Raw genomic sequence first — 25,501 nt, forward strand, 5'->3', positions numbered from 1 at the left:
TTTAATTTAATTTAATTTAATTTAATTTAATTTAATTTAATTTAATTTAATTTAATTTAAGGAATCCTGCGCAGGAGTGAACTGCGCATTTTTGTGCAGGAGAACCGCAGTTCACTTCTGCGCAGGAGATGGCAGTCCACTTCTGCAAGGAGATGCGCAGTTGCAAACTAAATTATTTATTAATTTTTGTTTTTAATTTTCTAGTGTTTTCTCAGTTTTTTCGTTTAAGCCTTTTGGCAATCTTTTCTAGTTTCCTGTATTTTGCATGTTTGTTTTGTTTTGTAGGAACCTTAGCCTTAATTTAAGGACTCTTTTGTTTTGCTACTGAACTTTGTTTTGCTTCCGTAACTTGTATTATCAAGTTACAGTGATGTTCTGTGCTCAGGTCCTGTTACTTTGAAGCTTTATATGATCTTAAATGAATTTGGTTAGGTGGTGACCTGATAGCTGAATGGTTAGGATGCACATTCTATGGTCATATATGAGCTCTGGTTTCTATTATTATGTTGTTTGATCACATGATCCATAACCATCCACCACATCAGCTTGTTAATATTACATTTGAAAAAATAATGAAGACAGGTTATTCAGGTGAGGGTTGTGGAATCTAAAAGTGTGGCAACATTCATGAGAACAAAATCTATGTTCACAAGGTCACTTAATCCTAAATTCCAAATGAAAACTACATTTGTTACAAGTACCAAGTTGTTATATATTTTCTTATACATATTGCTGTGTATCAAATTTATAGTGGAAGATGAATCTGTGGACTGGAATAAGCAGAATGAGTTTGTCATTATATTGCAAATATAATGACAAACTCATTATATTCAAGTTTTTTATATTCAAGTAATTTTGAGACAGGAAAATGTTGGAATTCCCTAAAAAAATATGTCCCAATGCAGAGCTATAACACTTTATTCAGATTAAAATGGATGATTCAACCACAACTGAAACCCCACCCCATTCTCTGCTCCCCCCCACCCTCACTGGTATGCTGGAGAGATGCAGACCAGAGCAGAGGGGGACAAAAAGAAACAGTGGGAGAAATAAAAAGCCAGATTCAGACAGAAACAAAAAGAAATTAGACCTCAACAACAAATCTGGAGATGGGGGAAGTATTTCATACTTTCATCATGCAACTCCGTGAGTTTATAAAGGACTATTTTGTTGGTTTCTTGGACTATGAGACACCAAAGGTGATGGTGGTTAAAAACAGAACTCTTGGAATCATTTACAGGAGTGTTCAGTTTCTCGTGATCACCTATTTTATCTGGTAAGCATCATTTTTGTGTATTTGCATGTTGTGTGATAAAGGGACAATCTATGAAATTCAAAAGCTTCGGTAACTTAAATTTGTTGATTTCTCTTCATATTTTGTGATCAGTATTATATATAGTATTTCTTTTTATGTATCTTTTAAGAATTGCAGTAAAGTATGAACTTGTATCAGTACTAATACGACAGAAAAAATGCCAGAAATATTATTTTGTTTGTAAATAGAGCATAGATGGATAAAAAATATGTGACTTTTAATTTTTTAACTCAAAAAATGCAGTTTTGGGAAGAAGGAATACTTTCCCTTTGTACAAATAGGAAACAAATAAACAACAACAGCATAATCTCTTTCCTTTATCAGACATGTTATCTGCTAGGAGCAGAGCAGTTCTAATAGAGGAAGAGTTTACGATAATTTAATTACTCATCTTATCGTTTCAGATCTTAAATGATCTCTTAGATGAGATGTCTTCAGTTATATGGTTGAAGTGCGTCATCTTCCCTTGGTGTCAGTAATGAGGGCTTTAACAGATCCATGGTAACTCGACACCTCCTGTAAAAGTGTATTTACAAGAACAGAAAATGTGATATTGCCTCTGTCTGTTCTATCGCCCTGAAGGTATGTGTTTATAAGTGAGAAAGCGTACCAAGAGAGTGAGACCCGTCCGGAGAGCTCTGTTTACACTCTCATGACAGGCACAGCGGTTCATGGAGATGATGTTCTGGATGCTGTGGAGTACGTTCGACCCTCAGAGGTGAGGCCAGAGTAAATGCTGCAGCCCAGTTAAGACACTCCCACCAAATATACTCCACTGGCATAATCACAGTAACCCTTCATGTTAGTGTGAATACCTCTGAGTACTTTTTGCATTTTCTTTGTAGGGAGGTGATGTGATTAGTGCAATATTGAGACGAGAGATCACATATGATCAGAGGCATGGGACCTGTGCAGAGGTGAGAGGTCAACTAAAGCTAGTATGCAGGAAAAGACAATTTAGTGTATGAGTTTCACAGACATATATTTTTATTTATTTTCCTATTTGTCTCCTTTCGTTTTAGTATTTCAAGGTTCCCAGGGCCAACTGTACATCAGATTCTGACTGTGTCCAAGGAGAGGTTGACTTTAAAGGCCATGGTTCTGATTTTATTACTCATTAAATCTTTCCTCGTGTCTTGTTGGTTTGTATTTGCCTCAGTTTTCCTTTGTTTTAAACAATTTCTTACAGGCAGGAGGACGGGCAGATGTATTCAGTACTATAACCACACTTTCAAAACCTGCGAGGTCGAAACCTGGTGTCCTGTTGAAGACTACGCTGTAGTACGGTAAGACAGGGGATGCACAATCACCACCAAGTGGATGAGGCAAGTTGAAGTCAGGTTTATTTGGATCATTCAATAATTGAATATAAGGTGTTAGAGGACCTGGAAGACAAAGAAACCAAATTTGTTGATGCATAAACAATAGCTTGCGCCATCCATGGACCTCATTTAAAAAAATAAGGGAATAGTAGCACTAATGAAACTGGATTGATAAAAGTGTGAAGTAGCTTTGAAAATAGTAGCAATGCCCAGTATCAATGATAAAGATCAATATTACATAGACATAGCAACCAATCATAAACATACACAGGGGAGTAAACATACTTAGTAATGTGGGGAGAAGATAAAAGACGCGGGTTAGTGCTTGCTCGGTCATAGATCTGACAAAGCGATGGATGGAACAATGTCTATTGTGGTTAGAGATTATAAGATTGAATTTCATAAGATTGTGGTATCATGATTATTTGGTGTCTTCAACAGTGAACCACCATTAGTGGAGGCAATCAACTTCACAGTGCTCATCAGGAACTCCGTTAACTTCCCTAAATTAAAAGCACGGAAGTAAAGTACATCCTCACACACACATACACACACATACACACACACACATTGGCGAGGAAAGTCTGAACTTTTCTTATCTTTGGCAGGGGAAACATCAAAGACATAAAGGACAAGAAATACCTCAGTAAGTGTCTCTATGATGAGGAGAAAGAGCCCTACTGTCCAAGGTTCACACTGGGATACATCGCAAATAAAGCGAACGAGGATTTCAGTGAGCTCTGCAAGACTGTGAGTTTGACATCTGTGATGTAGATTTCTGATTTTAGGAATATATAAATGTTTGAATCACGTATTTTTAATGGCACACAGAGGTGTTAAGAATGACCCAGAGATGGGAAGATGTGATTGGTCACTGCTGTTTTTGCTCAGGGAGGCGTGATAGGGGTTTTCATAAACTGGAAGTGTAACCTGGACCTGAACCTTTCATACTGTACACCTACGTACTCCTTCCGTCGTCTTGATCTCCGAAAGGATCAGGAGAGCAGTGGATACTATTACAGGTGAGCTCCAACCCCAAACACTGACAGATTAAACCTATGTAGGTCTAACATATGAAACTGTGGTCTTTACTTCAGCTTGTGTTAAATATTCCTGTCTTTGTCCTTTGTGTGAATTTGTCCAGATTTGCCAAATATTACAATAAGAATGGGGTCAACTCTCGGACACTGATCAAGGCCTACGGCATCCGACTGGACGTCATTGTTCATGGACACGTGAGCGGACCCTCCATCACCTCTGCAGAATTTATACTCTATATTCGTATCATTCACAAGTCATTTCTTTGCAGGCTGGTAAATTCAGTCCCATCCCAACCATCATCGGCACAGTGACTGCCTTGACTTCAGTTGGGATTGTGAGCGATTACTTCTCTTCTTTCTAATCTTTGGATTTTAAAGCGACAGCTTCTGTAATGTCCTTTACCACTTCTCATTTCAACCCTCCAGTGTACCATCTTCTGTGACTGGATCATGCTGACGTTTATTGACAAGAACGAAGTCTACAGTGATAGAAAGTTTGATGAAGTGAGCGGAGGCATCAAATATTAATTTATTACTCAGCACTGTATAAATCCATTTGTGTTTGTGGCAGTTTACTGATCATTAGTAGGTTTTAAATCTCACAAAGAGCTAATAAACCAACACCATTTGAAAAATACTTACAGTTCTATGTTAGTGTGCAGTTTGCTATTTTATTTAATTTATTTTTGATTTAAAAAAGAATAACATTACTCTAATTTTACAAATTGACAAGTAGCTACTGAGTTTGATTTGATTTACTTGATTTATTACCAATTAGTCTCATTATATCTTTACTTGCCCATTAATGAATGGATTGGAAAGGAACCCAGAATCTGGGTAACACGGGGCACACGGATCCTAATGCCAAACACATGAGCTCGAAATTTAGCTTTTCGTGTCTTTATTTTCAGAAGGTTAAACTGTGATTCGTGTTAAAAGCAGAATGTATTTGGCTGCATTGTGCCTTCAAACCCTCCAAAGAAATCAGTTTGTAGTTTGGTGAAAAACCCCCAAAGCATTGCTTCTGCAGCATTATATATTGAATTTTTTTAAACAAGCCATGGTGTAAAAATCAGCAGGGCATAGTGTGAAAGATATTTACGACTATTTCAATAACATCCTCCTCTCTAATTGTCCCGCGCAGGTTATCAATGAGCCCACAGTGCCCATTCCCACAGAGCTCAGCTACATCAACAGTTTCGGCTCCGTCCACTCAGATCTTTCTGACGGTGTGCCGCTGTGATGTCATCACAGTTCCTTCAGTCCTCGCCGGGCCACGTGTGGGTACTCTCTTAAAACCACCTGACTGGTAATGACAGAACTTCTGAGTGAGGAGTCTGCGACAGCTCAGTGACAGGCTTCTGTTGGCTGGATAAACTGACAGAGAAAAAACATGGACGGAGGAAACCTGCTCAAAGAAAACCAGCTGGTTCTCTCAAAGTCTCTGCCTGTGCAGTGGGATCATCCATCGTCTCAAACCACGATGCATCTCCACTGTTGAACTGTGTCAATAAAACTGTTTCTAAGACAACTGTAAAACCACCTGGAGGATGTTTATTTTCTCAAAATAGTTCAGAGCAGAAAACTATTTGAGAATTCAGTCATGAAAAGCAGATTCACAAACCATACAAACTGTATGTTCATGTATTCCAGACACTCAACCCAATAATAAAAGTCCTCTGCTAACTTGTAACAGACAATCATCATCATTATGATATCATCTCATTACAGAATACACTATAATGGGAAACACTTATTGATTCCCTTCATCTTCCAACCTGACGTGTTTGGTGTAATGAGAAGATACATGAGGAGGAAATGGCCACGAGACGCACAAGCAGAGCGATGAGCGGTAATCAAATAACACCAGCAATTCCCATAAAAGGGTTTCTTTAACAAGATTCCGGTGAAGTATGAATCCATCTGAACGCCTGAGAGCAAAAGGTCAGTGGTGGAAAAAAATACTTATGACGCTAGAATAATGGATCAATATTTACCATGATGGATGGAGGAGCACAATGCACAGCGACATGTCAGTTAGAAAAACCTGCTCATGACATGTTAAGTTCTGAATTATCAGTAAAAAAGGTTATGACTTGAAGAGGGTAGTGGTTTGGGTAATTTATTACAATAATAGGCTCAGAAAAGCTTTAGTTTAAAGATGTATTTACAAGACAAAAACTGGAAATGTAAAGAATTCAGTCGCTGTGTCTCCAATATTGTTCTTAGGCCTTCATTTGTAAACCGACCTGCACGGTTTGTGCTTGTGAGAAGCTCCAAAGAGTGAATCTAATTGTGCTTGTGAAATGTGATTACTTGTCTGGGATGAGACCATCTACAGGCAAGTGAGTCAGCTGTGGAGCAATGAGGTTAAAGAGATGGAGGTGCACCAGTAAAGATCATTATAATCCCGCTTTGCTTGTAGTCGTCTCCAACCACCAAATGTTTTCCCCACATATATATATACCTTTTCAAAGCCAGGAAAACCTTTTATTTTTAGATAATCACTATGGAGATACACTATCTGCCAGGAAATGCTAACACTGTGCAGATAAAGACTCAAAGACAAAGAATCCAAACGAAAAAGGATCTAAATTATTGTCTCATCTGCAACACCACAATAAAACACTTGATAGACACGTCTTTATTTCACTGCAAGCCGTCAGATCTGATGAGGTGAAAAGGCAGTGGTGGAGGAACACTCCATTCACATACCAAAAGTAAGGTTCAATTGAAAAAACATTGTCATTTAAAAGGAAATACCTTATTAACTTTTCCACTTGAATTAGAGTAAGTACTTGCTAAGTTCAGCCTGTTCCCTGATGCAACAGTCTTTTACATCATTAACGTGGCCTACTCACTGTATAAACTGTTTAACACTAGAATAATAGACTCACATATTACCAGGGAAAGCTGCAGATGATGATACTGAAAACATAATACAATTTTATAGTCGAGTCTGTTGGGCCATTTTGTCCTTCTGCAGTGATGCTGCTGCTGCAGGAGGTGGAGTCTAATGTTACCTGCCCTTCTCCGATAGGTTCAATGGAGCAATTCCACTCCAATTATTTGATTCTTTAAAAAAAACTACAAAAATGAAAATGTGAACATGTGTGGCAATGAAATGTAAAAATGTACAGATATTCGCTGATCTGTGGAGCAAAAGTGAAAAGGTACCTGAAAATAAATCTACCTCAGTAAATGACAGATACATTAAAAATGTACTTAAGCAAATAAAGTAAATGTGCTTTTTTTTACTTCCCAACACTCAGCGTGGGGGCAAGTCAGGTTACTGGCTGTGCAGATACAGGATCAGCCTCACATGGAGGAAGCTCAGTCAATTAGTGACTGTGCTGATCGATGAAGGTCCCCAGAGAGAGCTGCAATCAGGAGGCTCAGGTTTTTTTCCATTGTGGCAGAAGAGCAGTGGAAGCTACAGCCCTGTCTCAAATTACTGAGCAGTAAAAACAAACGGATACAAATACTTTGAAAACATTTATTAACAATCAAAATCAGAAATCAACACATTTCATAAAATATTCTATGACATAATCAGGAGTTCAAACATATTTACAGTCCATATATTTATTTTTCCAACCTGCACGACACACAATCAAACAGAATTGAAACAGACGTCAAGTTCATCATCTGGCAAAGACTCCGGTTCAGAGTGTTTTCCACACCGAAAAGCTGAGAGAGCCGGGTTCCCGTTCAGCGAGAGCTCTGTCGGACCTGTGGATTCATCAGGAGCAGCCAGTCAATGGTCTCCTCCAGGAAGCTCATGTTGTAGTGGGACGCTATGTTCTGAAACACCGTGATCTGCTCGGAGAAGCTCTTTAAAATGGAAGAGAAGAAACAAAAACAGCTGTAAGATGCATGCTTGCATCGCTAAAATGAATGATGGAATGTATGAAGGAGCAGAAACCTTGATTGAGAAAGTGAGGTCAAAGTCTCCGGCACATCGGCAGTAGAGGGGCATGTTTGCGTCCTTCACGCCTTTACATTTGTTACACACCTGAAATCACACAGGGGGTTTTTGACTTCAGGAGAAAACTTTGTGGACATTCTGAACACACATTTTTGAACAACAGTTTCACACATTGGAAATTCTTCTTCTTCTCTTTTTTTTGGGACACTAATGGCCTCACAGAGGAGGTATTTTGCAATGTTTAAGACTGTTGCTTCTTTAAAGGTAAATTATCTAGACACGGATAAGGAAACAGAGAGGAAGGTGATATATATGGTTTGTGGTACATGCATTAACTATTAGGACGAGGTAGGTTCATCTACTGTGTATGAAAATCAGCATTTGTGACTCACCAGGTCCTGCAGGGTGTAGCTCATCAGCTTCTTCTGCAGAGCTTCCACCAGAGCCATCTCTACAGACTCGGTCTCGTACTGGGCCTGGCAGTTGGAGCAGAACCACTGAGGCAAGACCGACCCGTCCTGAGGAGAAGAAAACAAGGGTTCATTCCGTTTAGATGTTTGAATGTAAATGGTAAAAGGACTGTTTCAGTATTGCAGTATTTTCTTATGTTATCTTATCTAAATAACTATACAGTACAATTGCTACTTCATGCTGCACTTTCTATATCACACTAGAAAGAGCTTATCTGTCAGGGAAAATTTGGGTTTCGGTATTTGGACCATTTTGACAAGCCGCACTACTTCCTGAGCCATATGGAGGTGGAGTGTTGGCAAATCAAGTGACAATGTCACTTCATGAAGCGAATTCATAAAATATTGGTGTTTTTATTTTGTCTAAACACTCACCTGTGCCACAGATGGGTCCTTGCAGAGGTCGAGGTCACGACAGAAATTGCACTGGTGGCAGATGACCTCTGGTAGGATGTAGGAGTTGCAGGGATCACGGAACTGAGCGTCGTCTGAAAACTCGCCGACGTCCACAAGACGCAGGAGGTCTCTCTTCAGCTTGTTCACCTGGTTCGCTATGTTGGCGTCCAGTGAGAGGACCTGCAGGGAGCAAAGATGTTCCATCCATTTCAAATCCACCAACACCGTTCAATGTTGCAAAGGAAATAATTACGAAAACATGAAACACAAAAAACTGCTTAGCAAGATGTTTTTTGTGTTCTGTTCCGCTTTCGGCATTTACCAAACAAACAAATATCGAGGTGCATACCTGGCAGACATATTTAATGAACTCCAGTGCTGGGTTTTTGAGTGGCAGGTGGGATCCAGGCAGGACAGGGAACAGCTCGGAGGGCTGCGTCACACTCCTGGCGCCCGTCACTTTCTTCTGGATTTTTTGAGTGATGGTGAAGAAGTTCTGTGTCAGCTCACTGGACACGTATTCCTGAGAGAAGGAGATCATTCCTGCAGGAGACAAATCACAACATCTGTGAGTAAATCAGCCTAAATGTGATTGAAAGCTCCCATTAAGGGTGTAACAGAAACTATTCCATGGTAACTAATGAGTGTGATGTGGAGTCCTTTAAAGACAAGCGAAGTGTTTAGTAACCGAAGCAGCTTCTCAAACAGCTTCTTACCAGGAAGAGCACTCAGGTCTCCCACTGCCTGTTGAGAAGCCTGGCTGCCTCCACGTCTCTTAACTGGCGTTGCTCCTGGAGCATTACGTCTCAGCTCCCCTTTCATACTCTGGTACACAGCTGCAATGTAGGCTGGGGTGGAACAGATGTGTGTGTTCGTTAGTAGAGAGAAAAAGCAAAGAACAAATGTCTGTTGTGTGCAGATTCGTTTTTTTTACCTGAGACGATCATGAGGAAGTATTTCTGACAGGAGGCGGTTTGAGGCAGGTACTGCATGATGTTCCAGTTGCTCTCGATCAGCTCCTCTACCTCATCCGTCTCTTCATCTTCCTCAACCTCTGCTTCCGGCTCATCTTCATCCTCGCTGCCGTCCTCTTCACCCTCCCCTTGTTTATTTTTCTTCTGTTTGGCTCCTTCCTAAAGAACAAACAACAGAGGGTGAATGACCTCTGGATTCAGCTCAGATAACATTCATTAAATCAGATAAACTGTTCTGGAGAAGTTTCAGTCTGACGTACCTCTCCCTGCAAGAGGTTGGAGGGCAGTTTCCCCTTCACGCCGCCGTAGTTGGCCGGGTCCATCCACATCAGGAACTCCCAGCAGCGGGAGAAGGACAAGGACAAAGAGTGGAAGATTTCTCTGGAGTGGATGCTGAAATAGGAGAAGAGGTGAAGTGTCAAATACCCTGATATTAACGATATTTAGGGGAAGAAATAGAAGAAAATGAAAGGAAATGTTCAGTAAGTAATATTGAGCAACAACCGAACTTTTAAATGTCAATGATACTGCTGTGACGCTGCCTTGAACATCATGAAAACATTTGGAGGTCGTCCCAGGTCCGAGATATTTTTCATTTCACATTAAAGTATTGAATCATTGGCTTAACTTCCCCATTATGTATTGGTCCCATTAGTACAATGGGCAACTCGCTTTTAAATCAACTCTAAAGTAGACTTCCCGTGATTTAGACCACAACACCATATGGAGAAAACATTTCAGTGGTCTAAATGGTTATTGGGCTTTTTCTGATTAATGTATTCTGGCTCAAGGCAGCTGATTACAAACCCTTTTATTTGGCTCAGTTTCTAACTGAGCAGCCTGTTTAATGTATAGTCTTTGAAACATTTAATGCAGGTATGTATGTATTTAACAACAGTTATATATTATGTACATGTATTTATGTCAAAAAGTAATGTAGGGGTTGGGGAATGGATATATGCGATTAAGTGATAATATCACTTAACAATGGAAGATGCAGGATTTATAGAGACGTAACTGCAGAAGAGAAATATCTGACCTGTTAGTGATATACCCCACGTAGCCGATTGCATCATCTGTCCTCCGTTTTTTAGTACACAGGATGATCCTGTTGAAGTTTCCGTACACCACAGTAGAGCCAAGACGTTTAAACTCTGCAACCAACCTGAGAGCGGAACGAATGAAGAATGATTTATAGAAGAACAGGACACTGCAGCATTTAAGAGAAGGATGGTATTAATAAGAGAAGGAAAAAAGACGAGTAAACCGGACAGAGCTGACCTGGCAGGGCGGATGTTTTGAGCCAAGCAAATAAAAAAACTTGAATAACGCTTTTTTACCCTCAGAGCCCCAACATAATTATTAAATAATCAATAAAAAACATAAAATTTCACATCAACCGCTCCCAGATACACTGAGCACAGAAAGATGCATTACTCATATTAAATATCACTGCTTGGTTTTCCCAAAAACCCGTGCATGTTACACGTCCAACAAATATCAGCACTGCCTCTAGTGGTGAAAAAAGTCCAATAACCCACAGAAGCCAACTAACTTCAGTTAGTCTTGTAACCAAGTGGGAAACTTAACTATGGTTTTTCAAAATAAAGATTAAAAATGAATGACTCAAAGTCAACTGGTTATATATATATATATATATGTAGATGAAGTCGTGACGATGTCACTCACTGTAGAAACACCTTCTTCATCATGTTGTGCAGGGTGCGATGCAGAGCAGGGTCATAGAGCAGAGAACTCGGGGAGTGCAGCCAGCGGTAGAAGTGCATCACCTGGTTGTCGGCGTACACGTTGTGGTACTGAGTGATCTCCCTGACCCATCCCACCACCATGCTCTTCAAGATCCTGCTCATACGACAGAGGAAACAGTGGGATGAGCAAAACACTAAACAGACCTGCTGCCTTTATCAAAGAGGAACAAATCCGCATCCAGTGAGACTATGCTGTTTATATGTAGGTTTAAATGGTGATGCACATTGACACACCTGAAGGTGTTGGAGCAGAGAGCAGTCTCATCATAGCTAGCGTGAGCGCTTGCCCCCTGATTTCCTGACATCATGTCCTCCAACGAGGCCTGCTGGATCACATCGAAACTGACGCCCAGACTGGCTCCACCCTCCATGTCGTTGACATGCTGGGACTGGAGGAGGGTGTTCACTGCCAGACTCTGCAGGTCCATCTCCACACAAACTAGAACAAGAAGGATAATACATAAATACAGGGAAATGTTTTTCTGTTTTGAGTTTGTATGCTTTATACTTTGTGTTTTTCCTGTGCATGTGCATGCTCCTGGTGTTTATGTACCGGTGGAATAGCATCCTTGAGAGTTGATCTCCACAGAACCTCTGTCGTCGCTTTCCATGACCAGACGGCTGTCGTCAGCCTCCTTTCCCCCGAGGTCAGGTCTGGCTGTGGGTGACAGCCACAGCAGGTGGTTGTGTTTCCGAAGATGTCTCGCCAGGAACAAGTCTGAACCGAAGATGGACACATCCTGTGGCAAGTTCCCCACAGGCAAGTGGTAATACCTGGAAGCCAGAGATATTATGTGAGTTTCAAAGTGAGTATTTTAGACAAACCTGTGACAAAAACTGTTGACTAAAACAACAAATAAAGGGGAGTCACAGTGTGCAGTTTGTACCTGGCCATGTCGAAAGCTTGCGACAGGCAGCTGTCCAGGTTGAGGTAGTGACGGATCATGCGCCGGGCACCGTGCCGTTGCCAATCCAGCACGTTATAACTGATCTCGTCGAGCACATGCACCGGAACGACAGGAAACTCCTCAAGCACCGGCATCCCTGCTGACAATCGACGCAGCTCCCAGTTTGACTGCACAGCGATGAGGGTGGGGCCACGCCGTTCCTCCTGTAAACAGCGACAGATGAAGCAGGAGATAATCAGTTAAGCCACATGCACATAACTAGTGATATTCATGTGTGTAAAGTGTGAAACATGAACAGTGTATTTCACCTTGTAGTTGAGCAGAATGCGCTGCAGTGCGCGGTAAATAGCCTTTGGGTCGTTTTCAGCCCGAACCTCGAAGTTGTGGTTCTCTGGAGGCAGGAGATCCTCTGTCGTCTTCTCCAGGAGGGCGGTGCGTTCTGCAGTGTAAAGGTTATTCAGGTTGGGCATCTGGTTGCTTCGCACCTAAATGGAAAAAAAATGCAATTGAGTATAACTCTCTTTATCTAGATGGAAATGCATCTCCATTACGGAGAGAATAAAATAAATAAAGGTTTGTATTATTCTTACTGTGTCCAAGATGAAGATGCTGGCTTTGCGCTGAGAGGGGATGAAAAGTCCAAACAGAGCCTTGTGTCCCTGGCTGTGATGATAGAAGTACATATGGCGAACACTCCCTGAAAAGAAATAATACATAACATGTCATGTAAACTTGTAAAAGCCAGTTTATTGTTTGAATCTACATAATAAACACCTTCAATCAAAGAAATTTTGTTTTAATAAGCTCCAAACAAGCTGTGGTATCCCAAGACCACCACATCAGAAGAATCCCCTGTACACCATGTGTTTAGCTGCAACTATAGATAAATAGATATAAATGTAACCATGACAAGAATTATGTTAGTGAGAAAGAAAAATGACAACAAAACAGTAAACCGTGCAGGAACCATTATGACTTAAATTCCAGTTGACCGGTGTGTGAGATGAGTCTTACCTGGCTCCAGGTAGCTGAACTGGGCCAGAGACCTCATCTCCAGATGCTCCAGATCAAAAGTGTCCGCCTCCCTGCCGGCCAGATCCCTCACCACATGTTTATTGACCATACACACGCATCCAAGCTGCACCAGAGCCCGAAACAGCAAGGGGACCTGAGAGAGAGCAAAGACGGCGATCACACTGTTTAATCTGTTTATAAAAGACATATGGAAAAATAGAGCCAACTCTAAATCACTGATGTATGAGTCGAATATGTTATTCCAGCTTGTGAGAACACTGGAGGTGTATAAACGTGCGTGTTTACCTGTGTTTCGTAGACTCCTTCGATGTCTGGTGCAGACATGTCTGCGTTGATCTGGTTGATGTGCTCCAGGTACATGTCCTCTTGTACACAGTACTCATAGAGGTAGTACACAACGTTGGAGCGAGGCAGCAGGCGGTTCACCTGCAGCCACGAGTACATGTCAGAACTAACACGGCAAAAATATGCAAACAAACATATTTCACAGCGACTTTCATTCCACTTGCCTTCTTGCACATGGCTCCCTCCTCCTGTTTGGGGACTTTCTGATTGACGTAGAAGACCCGGGGGATGTTGAGCTTCATGCAGTGAAGGTCATTACCAATCACAGCCCACAGCTTGTACAGGCCGGGGTGACTCGTCTCTGCGATCTGTGTCGTAGGTAACAGGATATCATGTTAGACTATGAGTCAGTGTTGTATGAATTATATTAGACAATCTTCTATGGATTGTATTGAAGGTGAGGACCTAAGGGTGAATTTACTCCACCTGCACAATCTGCCAGGGCATGTCCAGAATGCTGCGGGCTGTTTTGCGCAGGAAGCTGCCAAGGCCGGTGGTGGGGCCGTCTCTGATCACTCCTCCACCTACAGGCTGAGCTTCACCATCCAGCATCCTCCTCCTCTTCTTTCTCTCCTTCCTCTGCCTCAGCTGCAGCTCCCACTTTTTCTTGTGGTAGCGCAGCCAAACCAAAAGCTCCTCCTGTGCACAGGAGCAGTCGTAAAAAAAAAAGAGCCAATGTAAATGTGACCTCTTTCAGGTAATGATGGAACAGAGTTGTCTCAAAGTACCTGTTATTTCAAATGAATTCAGAAAGCATTAGAAATGGCCTGAGTCTCTTTACCTCTGTTATTGTTCCTACATGGAGTAATTTAGGTCCATAAAACAAAATCCCAGAAAGGCAGTATGAACAAAATCACCCAAACTTACTACATCCATCCTTTCTTATGTCCTTGACAGACTAAAGCTGTATTTAATGTATGTGATGGAAATGTGCCTTTCTAAATAAAAAGAGAATTTAAAAAAAAAAGGAAATGGCCTGAAAAGAGTAGGTATCTGCACACTGGCCCAAAAAGCAGGACCTAGTGGTTCTTGCTTCCTACCTGTTCCTCTCCCATGGGTGGGGGTGGTCCCAGGATCTCTCGCCAGGACTGGGTGAGCTCCAGGACCTGAGACTCCACCTGGCTGTCCTCTCCCTGGGAAGCTCGCTTCCGCTTGGTGCTGATGAGGATGGCCGGCAGCAGGGGTCTGGCTGGCAGCCCGAAGTCCTCTATGTCCGCAGCTTGGCCTGCTTCAAGAGGCTGATGGGCCACCTGAGAGGGACGAGGAATATTCAGCTAATTAGAATCAAATATAAATGAGTGCTTTCAACTCAATGAAGTTTACTTTATTATGACTTTAATTGTCATTCCACATTTGACTTGTACTCTTGGCCATGTTTAACTGTGTGGGAGTTTACTAATGACTTTCACTAAACTGCCACCAGACTGAGTTATTGCTCTGCATGTAAGAGAATGAGCACGTTTAAAAAGCACCTATCAAACAACAGGCCGCTAGCTAGTTCCTTTTTTCCCCCCTACTGGCATTTAATCCCTGATAATTAAATGAATAATGGCTCATTGTAGTGAGTTAGATCTGCTTAACTCAGACGTAGGTATTTAAAACATTTATCTAAACAAACCAAGCAGTGAATCCCTAACATTCTGCTGTGAGGTGAACCCACCTGTCTCTTGCCCTCACTGGTGAACAGTTCACTGATTTTCTTTTGCTTGTAAATGTCATTTTTCTCCAGGAGTTTCTTGTGAAGCCAGTCGGGATGTCTCACTCTGGGCACTGGGTTCTTCACCTGATGATGAAATTTAACAAATAAAATCAATCTGCACATCATTTTTGATTTACTCAAATAAATTGAAGGCACGCTTTTTTTATTTTACCTGTTGCAGAGCTGCAGGGATGGTGATAATTTTCTGAATGGCACTGCCCAACCTCTCTATGTAATAACTCCAATCAAGGATCTGGGCAGGCCCACAAGAGAAATGTTCATGTCATTGGGAGAACAGAGGAAGATTCAGACAGAAGCTTGTAAAATATGCATTAAAAAAACAACTCACAGAGCGGATGTCCAAGTCCTGCAGGCTGGACATTTTCAACCACTTACGGAGGAAATGTTTCTTCACACTGGGCTCTGCCTGGAAGATGGCCAGTGGAATGGCTCTAATGGAGACAAAACCAATGACACAAATGTAAAACTAAAAGCTTTTACTTCTGCAAAAGTCATAAAGTGCCCGTTCTCCACAAACATCCTGAGACAATGTTATTTAGTGGTGACAACAACAGAAGATGGTTCATGATGGAACAGTTTGACTTACAAAACAGAGTCAGTTTGAGGGCATGTTGTGTTTTCATTGGACAACTTGCACTGTCTGTTATGCTTCGTCATTTAGTTCCATATTTTTCAAGATTTCTTTTGCCACCTCCTTGTTCATTACCCGTGTGCCAGCTTAATTAAAGGCTGAGAACTGTTGTCGCCCATGTTTGTGTGTTACTGTATGATTAAACATTGATCGGTTAGACCTCATGATGAGGTCATTATGAAATAGCATTATTACAATATAAAAAAATTAGATTGGGGTTCATACAGTGCATGTGCAGGGTTTGTATCACCCCTCTGGTGATTTGTATTAACTGAACTCTACACCAGTTACTATTTATTTTGGTGATATATAGTATTTAATAAATTAAATTTAGATTTTTTCCATTCTTCGCCCGAATATAGTCGATGTTCATAATGTTTATAGTTTTTTTAATTCTCCTGCTGTGACATTGGGATAAATAATATTTAATCAAATTTATCTAATCTTATCATCCTAATGTAAAGCTTCACTAAAATGGTTAAAGCTGCATCCTCTGCTGAGGAGGTCCCACTTGTTTTCCATAGTTTTCCTGCTCACGCTGCCATCTTTGATGCAGAAGGATGAACATGAACATGAACATAAACAATGTTTATTATAAGAGATGTTGGCCTACCTTTCTGTGACAGGTGAGCCCTCTGGCTTTCGGGAGATAATGTAGCGACAGCTCAGACCAGCGTCTTTCACCATCTGGTCTCCCAGGAACTCAGCGAGTCTCTTAGCGGTGCTGATCGACGAGGACTTCTGCTCTCCGTAGTCCTCCAGCCTCCTGGACATGGAGCGATTTTCGGAAATCAGTTCAAACAGCTCTGCATCTGGCATGTTGGCCGCCTGGAAAAACCAGGGAAGGAAAGATTTGTGTGAGGATAACAAGAACTGGAATCAACAATTTGACTGAACTTTCTCAGCAAAGAATACTGAATTTTATAAATTAAAAACACGGATAGTTAATCCAAGTTATTAAAAACACAGCTGAGAGTATGATGGAAATATCTTTTGAGATAACAATGCTATGTTCACCTTGCTGTACAGAACGTCCAGCCAGTAGTCGGCCACTTTGGCCACCGATGCGTAGACCTCCTCCAGAGTGGTGCCTTTGAGGAAAGCCTCAAACACTGAGGATTGAAAAATCTTGATGAGCTGGAGCTCTCCTCTTCTCTTCACTTCAAAACCCTTAAGCTCAGCAAGAGAGCCGTCCTCATTAAACACAGCGTACCTTAAACAAGGAGAGAAGCCAGTGATCATCATGGTCGCTCTACAGTTTAATACGATCTTAAGCAGACAGCCCATTCCCTTAATGTTTGGTGCAAATAATCCATCGAACACACAACTTATATGATATATTCAACCACAAAAATATGAATTAAAAAGAACTCCGCTGCCTCTGACCTCTTCTTCAGCTTCTTTCCTTCCTCTTTTGCGGCGGGCAGGATCATGGCCAGGTATGGTCCGTCCACCTCAAAGAAGATGCTGTTCTCTGAGCGGGTGTTGTAGGTGAGGGACCCGGGGTCGACCAGCTCGTGGTACTGGTCGTTGGTGAATCCCTCCTTCACCATGATGTTCAGCATGGCCCCCGGGTAGGAGATGGTCACCTTGGGCTTCTTCTCATTACTCGTCTTCACCACAAAATTCTCAGGAAAGGTGTTAGGTAGGACACACCAGATACCGTCGGTGTCCAACTCCAGTGGTCTCCTGAGACACGGAAGTGGAAGTAAAAAACGTGATGAGTATATTTTTGATTTCGCTCGAGAACATGTCAACAAAAACAAAAGTTACGTTTATTTATGTCTGATGAAAACAAAAACACACAAGAAATCATGCGGCAGGTGCCAGAATCAACATGAATCTGCTGATGGGACAAGTCAGTGGATCCCTGCAGCACCCTCCATGATCAGGAACATCATTTCTGTAAATAACCATCACATCATCCATGGGACACTCACCCTATTTGTTCGATCAGCTCTCGGGCTTGAGTGATGATGTTGGCTCCGGTGAAGCACACAATGCCAGCCATCTCCATGGAATACCAGCGCGCCCTGGTGGCAACACAAGGACACCACTCACAACGTCAGGTCCACAGCTACAACAACAAGACAATAAAAAAGATATCCCCTGCTGAGCACTGTGCAGTAACTGACTCTCACCCTTTCCTCATGACGTAGCCGTAGAAAGAGTTGAGAATACACTTGTGAGCGAGCTGAAGAGACTCGTAGAGGATCTCCATGTTCTTGCAGCGCTTCACCTCGGCAGCGTCTCCACAGTCCTGAGCTGACGACAGCTTCTTCTTCCACACCTTGAACAAAGAAGCGTGGAAATAACACAGATTTGAATGAGCAACACGAGACGATCTTAAGTGTCTTTACAGATGAGTGTTTTTAAGTTAAACATTTGCTCCTGACCATTTGTTCATTGTTTGGTTTGAAAGCAAAATTACACAATAACAGCTGGGTGGATTACCACAAAACTTGGTAGAAGGATGCAGTATGGCTCAGGGAAAACCTCATACAATTTGAGTGTGGTTCCAGGTTGTTTTTTCTCTAAATCGCCTTCTTTAACATCGTTAAATGTCTTCCAACATTTCCCCAGCTAAAACAAGTGTGTGAAAAATTGTATAGCTTGATGGGAACTTTTGGGCCATGGCAAAGATATGAACTCTGCTGAGGGCTACTCTAGTTTCATTCATATGGATACCAAAATGTACCTTGTGGAGTCCTTTGAATTCGTAGCGTCGATCTCTGAAAGCTCTCACAGTGTCCACATAGAAGGAGTTTTCTCTCTGACAGATGGTGGTGACGCGTTCTTCCTTTTTGGTGACATGTGTCTTCTTATAGGCTCTCTTACAGTAGTCTGACACGAGGAACACATACGTCATGTTTTGTTTAGCAGTAAATATGAACACTTATTATCAAAAAACAAGATAAGCATGACTGGCTTAGTGGAATTACTAAACAAAGAATGTTAAAAAAAACAAAGTACCTGCCAAACGTTTCTTCTCATGCTTGGCTTGATCCTCTCTGCTGAGGTTGTGGAAAGCGCGAGGTGGACCGTTGGGAAACAGCGACGGGAACTTCTCTGACTCCAGTTGCTGCTGGATACGGTGAAACTCACTGCGACTGGCAGGCACTGCAAACAGAGGCAGACGCTCACTTTACTACATGGGTTAATGCTTAATAAAGGTTTTGTCGACTATTTCCACAAACAGAACCACTACAATTATCAACAGATTCTTCTCGGATGCCATCAAAAGAATATAGCAAATTATATCATCTCAATGTCTATAGGAAGCTTGAAAAAAATTGATATTTAAATTATAGCAATACAAATTATATTTAATTAATCTCATTATTCATAGTCGTAGCATTGAATTCAAATTTAAGTTAATTTGGCCAACAACAACAACCTCTTTCCAATAAAAATTTGGAATATTGTAAATTGCTATGGATTATTGTGACAGCCCTAACCAACAATAACCACTTGAACCCACTGATTTCTCCTCTCCACTGCCAGGCCATCCTCCTCTGACAGGTGGCTCCAGGTTTGTTAAAGTCACAGGCAGCACACGTGGCCTCGTCAACCATAGCAGATGGCTGCAAAAGCAAAAAATAAAGAATTGAGTTTCAGGCTTTTCTATAACTTGGCCCACTTACACGCATTTCTGTTTTCTCACCTGCAGACGGTTGGTGAGAATGATGTTGGGGTACATGGCCCCGACGTCCAGATGGTAGATGAGGGGGCACTCGATCCTGTTTGGAACCTCCTTCAGTGAAATCAGCTTCTTCTTGATCTCGTCGCAGACCTGGGAAAAAGTATCAGTGACGTTTTAAAACCTCAAGCTGAGAAACCTGACAGTAGTGGACTTTTCAAAAAAGTAAAGAGAAATCTGAGACTCAATAAAAAAAAAGGATAGAAACAATGACAAATCACACCTCATTAAAGTTTGTGATTTGCTCCAGAGGGATTTGCTCCTCTTCCTCCATAGCGTGACGCATCGTTCTCTCAACTCTTTGAAGCAGGAAGTCGAATGCAGCCGGGTTCTGTAGACAAACAAAACCATCACATTAAAAAAAGGAATGTAAGGAGTCAGTATCAAGTGGAACTAGGGTTGCAAAATACCGGGAATATACGGGTATTTAAGGGAATTAACTGAAAATGTTGTGGGTAATTTATACTAACTGTATTTACCATTGTCATATACAGACAAAAATATAAACATTTTGTTGTGTCATAGGCTGATTTGAGCCCTGAGGAAACTTTGAGCACTTGACTATATGCTTCTGCATCATCATTCTTTACATAGGTCTTTGCACAGTATTTGCAAATGTACACAGCCTTTCCTTCTACATTGGATGGGGTGAAATGTCTCCACACATGAGAGTGCACGTGGCATTGTTATGTAGAATAAGATGAGAAAAAAGTGTGTTAAAAAACACTAATGCAATGCCAGAGATATAAATAGTTAGCCGCAAATTGGAATAGTCTGTACAAATATTTTACAATTGATGGATAAATTAATGGAAATAGGCTAGATGAACAAATGAACAATCCTCAATCAGCATGCTAATATGTTTTCCCGAGTAATATCATTGAAACTTACCTGACTAGTCCTGCACACTACAGCAGGCCTCAATAGCCCTGCTGTAGTGTGCAGGATGCTGGGAGTTATCTGTGCATGTGATGGAAGAATGCACAGTGGAGGGTTGAAATTCAACGTGCAGCGTGTGTTGCATTCCATACATCTTTAAAATAGTGTTTTGAATGATTTTTTTATTGCTCAGCGTTTAATTTGCATAGTTTTTTTTTTTTTTCAAAATTCCCAAAATTCCCATGCTTAATATTCCCGTGGAAAGTTTCCAGAAATTTACCAGAAACTTTCCTACCCTAAGTGGAACTGTGATGAACTGACTGACCATTTTGAAACGGCAGGGGATGTCACTGCGAAACACTCCGGACTCCAGCGCCTCCACGTGGCCGCCCACGTACGTCTCAGAGTCCATGACGTGGCCGTCGTCGGTCTGTTTGTTGAAGACCTGCTCCTGCTTGTTGGGGAAGACGATGTTGGCGTGAAAGGCCTGCACCATGAGCAAGGCCTCACACAGGGTCCCAGAACCTTTCCGCAGGACCTGGTAACAATGCAAGAAAGGAAATGATTAACTGTGAAAATGTGTGCTACTTCTTGGGAGGGGGTTTAATCGTCATTTACAAGACACACAAAAGACAAACCTCATCAGGCTCCATGGGGATGATGGTGCACAGAGCGAAGATGAAGGGATGAACATATTTCATGTACAGGTAATACGTGGCCACAGCATCTGACACGGAGTAAGTGGCCAAAGTCTGACAGAAGAGAGAGAGAGAGAGAGAGAGAGAGAGAGAGAGAGAGAGAGAGAGAGAGAGAGAGAGAGAGAGAGAGAGAGAGAGAGAGAGAGAGAGAGAGAGAGAGAGAGAGAGAGAGAGAGAGAGAGAGAGAGAGAGAAAACGTCTATGAGATTGGAAACTCTTGATTTTCTGAGCTGTACAAACTGAAGTCCATCCGTGTACCTGTGGCTCCTCCGTCGCCATGCGGCACATCTCCTCTGGATCCAGCTCTACCGGGTCGTAGCTCAGTTTGGCCTTCGCTGCTGCCTTCAGATTGTGACTTCCCACCGGAAGGTAGCTGTCTCTTCTTACCCACCTGACGCAGGAGAAACGGGTGGGGGGGGGATGTTAGAAACGTATTCATCAATCAAATGGTTAAAACCAGACCCACCCACATACAATATATGGACCCAAAAAGTACGGCACATCTACCAAATGGAGCAAATCACATATTCATTAAGGCTCCAAAAGTCTATCTTTACTAAACGATGGGGTCCTGTCTCTGCGTTATTAATACAATGAGGGTCACCTATTAATCTCGCTCCGGGCCTCTGGTTGAGCGGTTATCTGTCAACTCTCCCCACTCACATACATTATACACCATCCTCTCTGAAAAGCATATATAGCATATACCACATTCTGGAGTGGACAATTACTATTTCTTTACCTCTGGTTTTATTTTCATTTTACTTGTTTTTTCTTTTTTCTTTCCTCTTTTAATTTAATAAATTATGTATGTCATCAACTATTTATTCTTATTCTTATCCCCCCTCTTTTTCTCTTGGAGTGAGCACTGTTTGATGTTTGTTGTTCTTTATATGCATTGTACACTGTACTTGAATACCATGTATAACAATACTGTATACAGTTGAAAAATGGACAAAGAAAGTAACTGTCTGAAAATGCATATTGTTTTGTTGAAAACTAAATAAAAAATAAGTTAAAAAAAAGAAAGAAATGTATTCATCTAGATCCAGCTCTAGACCCTAAGAGTGTGTTTACATTAGAGTACGGCCGATTAAAAAAAAAATAATAATCTGGAAACTTTAACACTGATATCATCTGCTAACCAATAAACTGGTCATGGTCTAGTGTACAATAACCACAATGTTGTCATGGCGACTGTGTTAGAGGAGTGCGAACCTTAAGCAGTCCATGTGGATGGCCTGACTGGACTTGTACTCTCCCTGGAGGTCCTTCTGGAAACCGATCTCCCTGTGCATGCTCAGCCCATGGAGGCCGGCCCGAGTCTCAATAAAAGGCCTTCAAGAAGGTAAACAAAGTCAGGGAGGTGGAAGGTAGATATCATAGTAGACGAGTAATACATGTAGACATTCTACAGAAAGAACTCCGTCCACAGCTCACCAATCGAAGAAGTCTCCGTTGTATGTTACAAAGATGTTTGGCTTCGTTTCTTGAACGTGATCAAACCACCTCTGAATCATAGCCGCCTGCAGCCAAAGTCAATTTACCACATGTTATTTCACGGATGCAAAAACAGTGCAGCACATTTATAAGAGTAAACAACCTCTTAAGTGCTGTCATATCTATTTCCACTGTAGAATATATAGAGTGTGATGCAGCTACGCACCTCGTCATCCTCATTGAAAACAGTGAACGGCCCTTCATACTCAGGTTTGGGAGTGAACTCGAAATCCTCAATGTTCTCAGAGACGATCTCTCTGTTTGTTATTAGAAATCCCTTTAAAAAGAAAGGTGAGAGAACTTAGTCCGACACATACAGGAGAATATTAACAGAAAATGTGTAGTATAAACGTGTAATGTTAATAAAACTCACCTGTCCGTCTATCATGTAGGAGATCATCATAATCTGGTCTGACTCAGCATCTGGAAACTTCAGTGGAAGTTTGGTGGTCTCAATGTCAAAAGCCAAAACAACAGGATCCTACAGGAGCAGGAGGCAAAGCTTTAACCAAAACACACTGACACGGACGAAGATGTCCAGTTTGCTTTGTCCTGAATAACCAATAAATAACAAAATCCTCGTACTGGTCGCTCCACAAGGTCGTCTCTGCGTACGATCTCTGGTGGGTAAGCGCTGCCTCTGTACCGCACATTGTACCAGTGAGCCTGAGGAACACACACAGCGGAGATCAGAACAGCAAACACGTGCATCATGGTGTTCTGTACGTATATTTCCTGCAGAAATCGCCTTTTACCACGTGGATCTTGAGGTCGATGGACACTCGCACGTGATAGGGAACGTCGTACTCTCTCATGTCCACGATGTTGTCCAACTGGTCGGACATACTCTTTGACCTTGTGTCGTCGTCATTGGAGGTCACATGGCCTCCTGACAAGGCACTGAAAGAACCCAGGTGTCCACAGATCAGTATGTGAGCGATAATAAGCGAGCGGAGCTGAAGTGATCTGTGGCTTGCTGGTACCTGGATAACATGGACGTGTAGGCATCATTGGACTGCTCCCTCTCTCGGTTCTTGCGCACTGCTGGAGAGATCTCGCGCCTCACCTTGAGGAGGTCGTCCAGGGAGTTGAACGACAGCTTGATGTAGCTTCTCTTCAGGCCAACTAAATGGTTCGGCTGAGGAGAACAGGACAATACTAAAACAACGCTGAAGGCCAAATACTTTTAAATTTAAGGGCTGCAACTCAGGATAATGTTTTTAACCTCAAGTCTTCACCGCTGTTTGTCAGCGAGATTTTTCATTTTTTTTAATTGAAAAGGCTCTAGTTCATATAATACAACCGTGTTTTATGCTGGTTTTACACATATATAAATCTCATTGTGTCTGAATATTCATAAATATTAAATTCAAATAAAATTTGACTTTAATGCCGAAACTCTCACCAGGTCTAGATCCTCCTTTGGGAGAATCTCCAGCTTCGCCACCTTTCCCTGGAACTTCTTCGACAAGTACGAGATGACCTCTCTCTCGCAGTTCTGCAGACACAGAGGTCTTGAAGTCAGGAGTTTATTAAACATGTTTACGTGACATGTAAAAACTGACAGATGCTGACTTACCTTTTTGGTGGCTATGTAGAAATATGGCTTGAAGGGTAGAGCCACCTACAGAAAGAGTATCAGGAGCACAAGGGAAAATCCACATTATTCATGAATATTTTTACATAATAACGACTGTATTTTTCAAAAATATTACAGCTGATGAATCACATCGCACCTTAAACCTGCTTCCATCCTCCTGAATGAAATAAAAGTCCACAGCACTGATCATCCTCTTGTCTTCATCCAGGATCTCTGCCTGGTGATACAAGGATAAAAACAGTGTCACACTCAGTGTCACCTCCTCTCCTGGTGACCTCCAACAAGTCAGACCCATCAGCCGGGTGAACCTACGGGGTGCATGTTGATCAGCCAGCCGGTTTTCTCCCCCGGCTCCTTCAGCCTGTCGAAGTCGAAGCGGGCGTCCATCTCGTCGGTGAACTGGCTGCGCTCCAGCCGCTTGAGAGCCGACGATCCATCGTCCCTGGATCAAACACATGGTTTCTCCCGTCAGCCTTTTCAATGAGGGGAATCTACAGTGGGGGGGGATCTACAGCTCACTGCAGGAGGCAGGAGACATGACAGAACAAGGGAATTCACTTACTGGTCCTGGTCTCCTCCTCCGCCTTGTCCTCGATCCGCTCTGTATCTCCCAGTGTTCTTAAAGTAAACCATCCTGAACGGTGAGATGACGACCCGGTCAGATGAAGATCACACGGCCGCTCAGTGAAAGGAACCGCATCAGGAACACAAGTTCAAGTTGTTTATCTTCCGTCTCTGTCACTGACGCGTCTTCTGGTTTCTTATTTTGGCGCGTTCCTGCAGTTCCCGCGAGCGCAGCGCCGAGAGGAGGAACCACAAAGATCGTTCGAGGAACAAGATAATCACTCCAACTTAAAAAATCCTGCCGCGCATAACTTCCTCAAACCCTGTAAATATTGAGATACGGTAACATTTGTGTGTCATGATGTCATGATCAGAGTCCAAGCCCGAACAGCTCTATGTGTCAATATGTCTTCAGTCATTGTTTATTTTTTTCGGGTAAAACGCATGCAACGCTTCAAAATGCATGTGCTCGGGCCCGCCCAGTGCTGCTTTGCAGTCCTAGATATTTGAGTTTTTTTGTTTTTTTTATTTGATTTTTTTTTAAATTTAATTTTGCTCCTGTGCAGACGTGGACTGCGCATCTTCTGCGAAGAAGTGAACTGCGCATTCATTTAATTTAATTTAATTTGTTGTTTTGTTTTCTCAGTTTTTTCGTTTTAGCCTTTTCGCAATCTTTTCTGGTTTCCTGTATTTTGCACGTTTGTTTT

The 25,501-nt window shown here is 42.0% G+C and overlaps 2 protein-coding genes across 2 annotated transcripts; one reads left to right on the forward strand and one right to left on the reverse strand.

Moving 5' to 3' along the window:
* Nucleotides 1-1,109: 1,109 nt before the first annotated feature.
* Nucleotides 1,110-4,920, forward strand: p2rx2 (purinergic receptor P2X, ligand-gated ion channel, 2). The gene is made up of 12 exons (XM_061072233.1): nt 1,110-1,276; nt 1,898-2,033; nt 2,161-2,232; nt 2,338-2,413; nt 2,505-2,601; nt 3,079-3,159; nt 3,246-3,387; nt 3,529-3,659; nt 3,782-3,872; nt 3,947-4,012; nt 4,104-4,181; nt 4,822-4,920. Exons 1-12 carry the CDS (start codon nt 1,110-1,112, stop codon nt 4,918-4,920), a joined length of 1,236 nt encoding a protein of 411 aa, XP_060928216.1.
* Nucleotides 4,921-7,234: 2,314 nt separating this feature from the next.
* Nucleotides 7,235-24,893, reverse strand: pole (polymerase (DNA directed), epsilon). The gene is made up of 48 exons (XM_061071729.1): nt 24,793-24,893; nt 24,543-24,672; nt 24,367-24,447; nt 24,210-24,254; nt 24,036-24,128; nt 23,614-23,768; nt 23,386-23,530; nt 23,216-23,296; nt 23,004-23,111; nt 22,797-22,907; nt 22,571-22,656; nt 22,349-22,468; nt 21,389-21,521; nt 21,071-21,184; nt 20,758-20,970; nt 19,777-19,884; nt 19,518-19,646; nt 19,335-19,437; nt 18,827-18,973; nt 18,552-18,697; nt 17,995-18,143; nt 17,794-17,886; nt 17,240-17,542; nt 16,871-17,066; nt 16,467-16,681; nt 15,551-15,653; nt 15,374-15,454; nt 15,163-15,285; nt 14,543-14,776; nt 13,929-14,141; nt 13,667-13,810; nt 13,443-13,583; nt 13,137-13,290; nt 12,713-12,819; nt 12,431-12,607; nt 12,102-12,325; nt 11,768-11,988; nt 11,449-11,653; nt 11,135-11,308; nt 10,485-10,610; nt 9,706-9,838; nt 9,406-9,589; nt 9,188-9,319; nt 8,821-9,014; nt 8,451-8,651; nt 7,998-8,123; nt 7,603-7,692; nt 7,235-7,511 (listed from the first exon to the last, which is right to left on the reverse strand). The coding sequence occupies exons 1-48, from the start codon at nt 24,861-24,863 to the stop codon at nt 7,389-7,391; spliced, it is 6,885 nt and encodes a 2,294-aa protein (XP_060927712.1). The 5' UTR covers nt 24,864-24,893; the 3' UTR covers nt 7,235-7,388.
* Nucleotides 24,894-25,501: the final 608 nt, after the last annotated feature.

Source organism: Limanda limanda, chromosome 5 (genome assembly GCF_963576545.1).
Source record: "Limanda limanda chromosome 5, fLimLim1.1, whole genome shotgun sequence".
NCBI lineage: Eukaryota > Metazoa > Chordata > Actinopteri > Pleuronectiformes > Pleuronectidae > Limanda > Limanda limanda.

Bases quoted from the DNA above. Each gene is read 5' to 3' on its own strand.
- p2rx2 (XM_061072233.1), top strand. From the start codon at position 1,110: ATGGGGGAAGTATTTCATACTTTCATCATGCAACTCCGTGAGTTTATA. The intron at 2,414-2,504 runs GTTCTGATTTTA...AATTTCTTACAG, and splicing joins GGTTGACTTTAAAGGCCATG to GCAGGAGGACGGGCAGATGT. The intron at 2,602-3,078 runs GTAAGACAGGGG...TGTCTTCAACAG, and splicing joins GAAGACTACGCTGTAGTACG to TGAACCACCATTAGTGGAGG.
- pole (XM_061071729.1), bottom strand. From the start codon at position 24,863: ATGGTTTACTTTAAGAACACTGGGAGATACAGAGCGGATCGAGGACAA. The intron at 24,448-24,542 runs GTAGGTTCACCC...TTGTATCACCAG, and splicing joins GGCTGATCAACATGCACCCC to GCAGAGATCCTGGATGAAGA. The intron at 15,455-15,550 runs GTGAGTTGTTTT...GGGCCTGCCCAG, and splicing joins AGGACTTGGACATCCGCTCT to ATCCTTGATTGGAGTTATTA.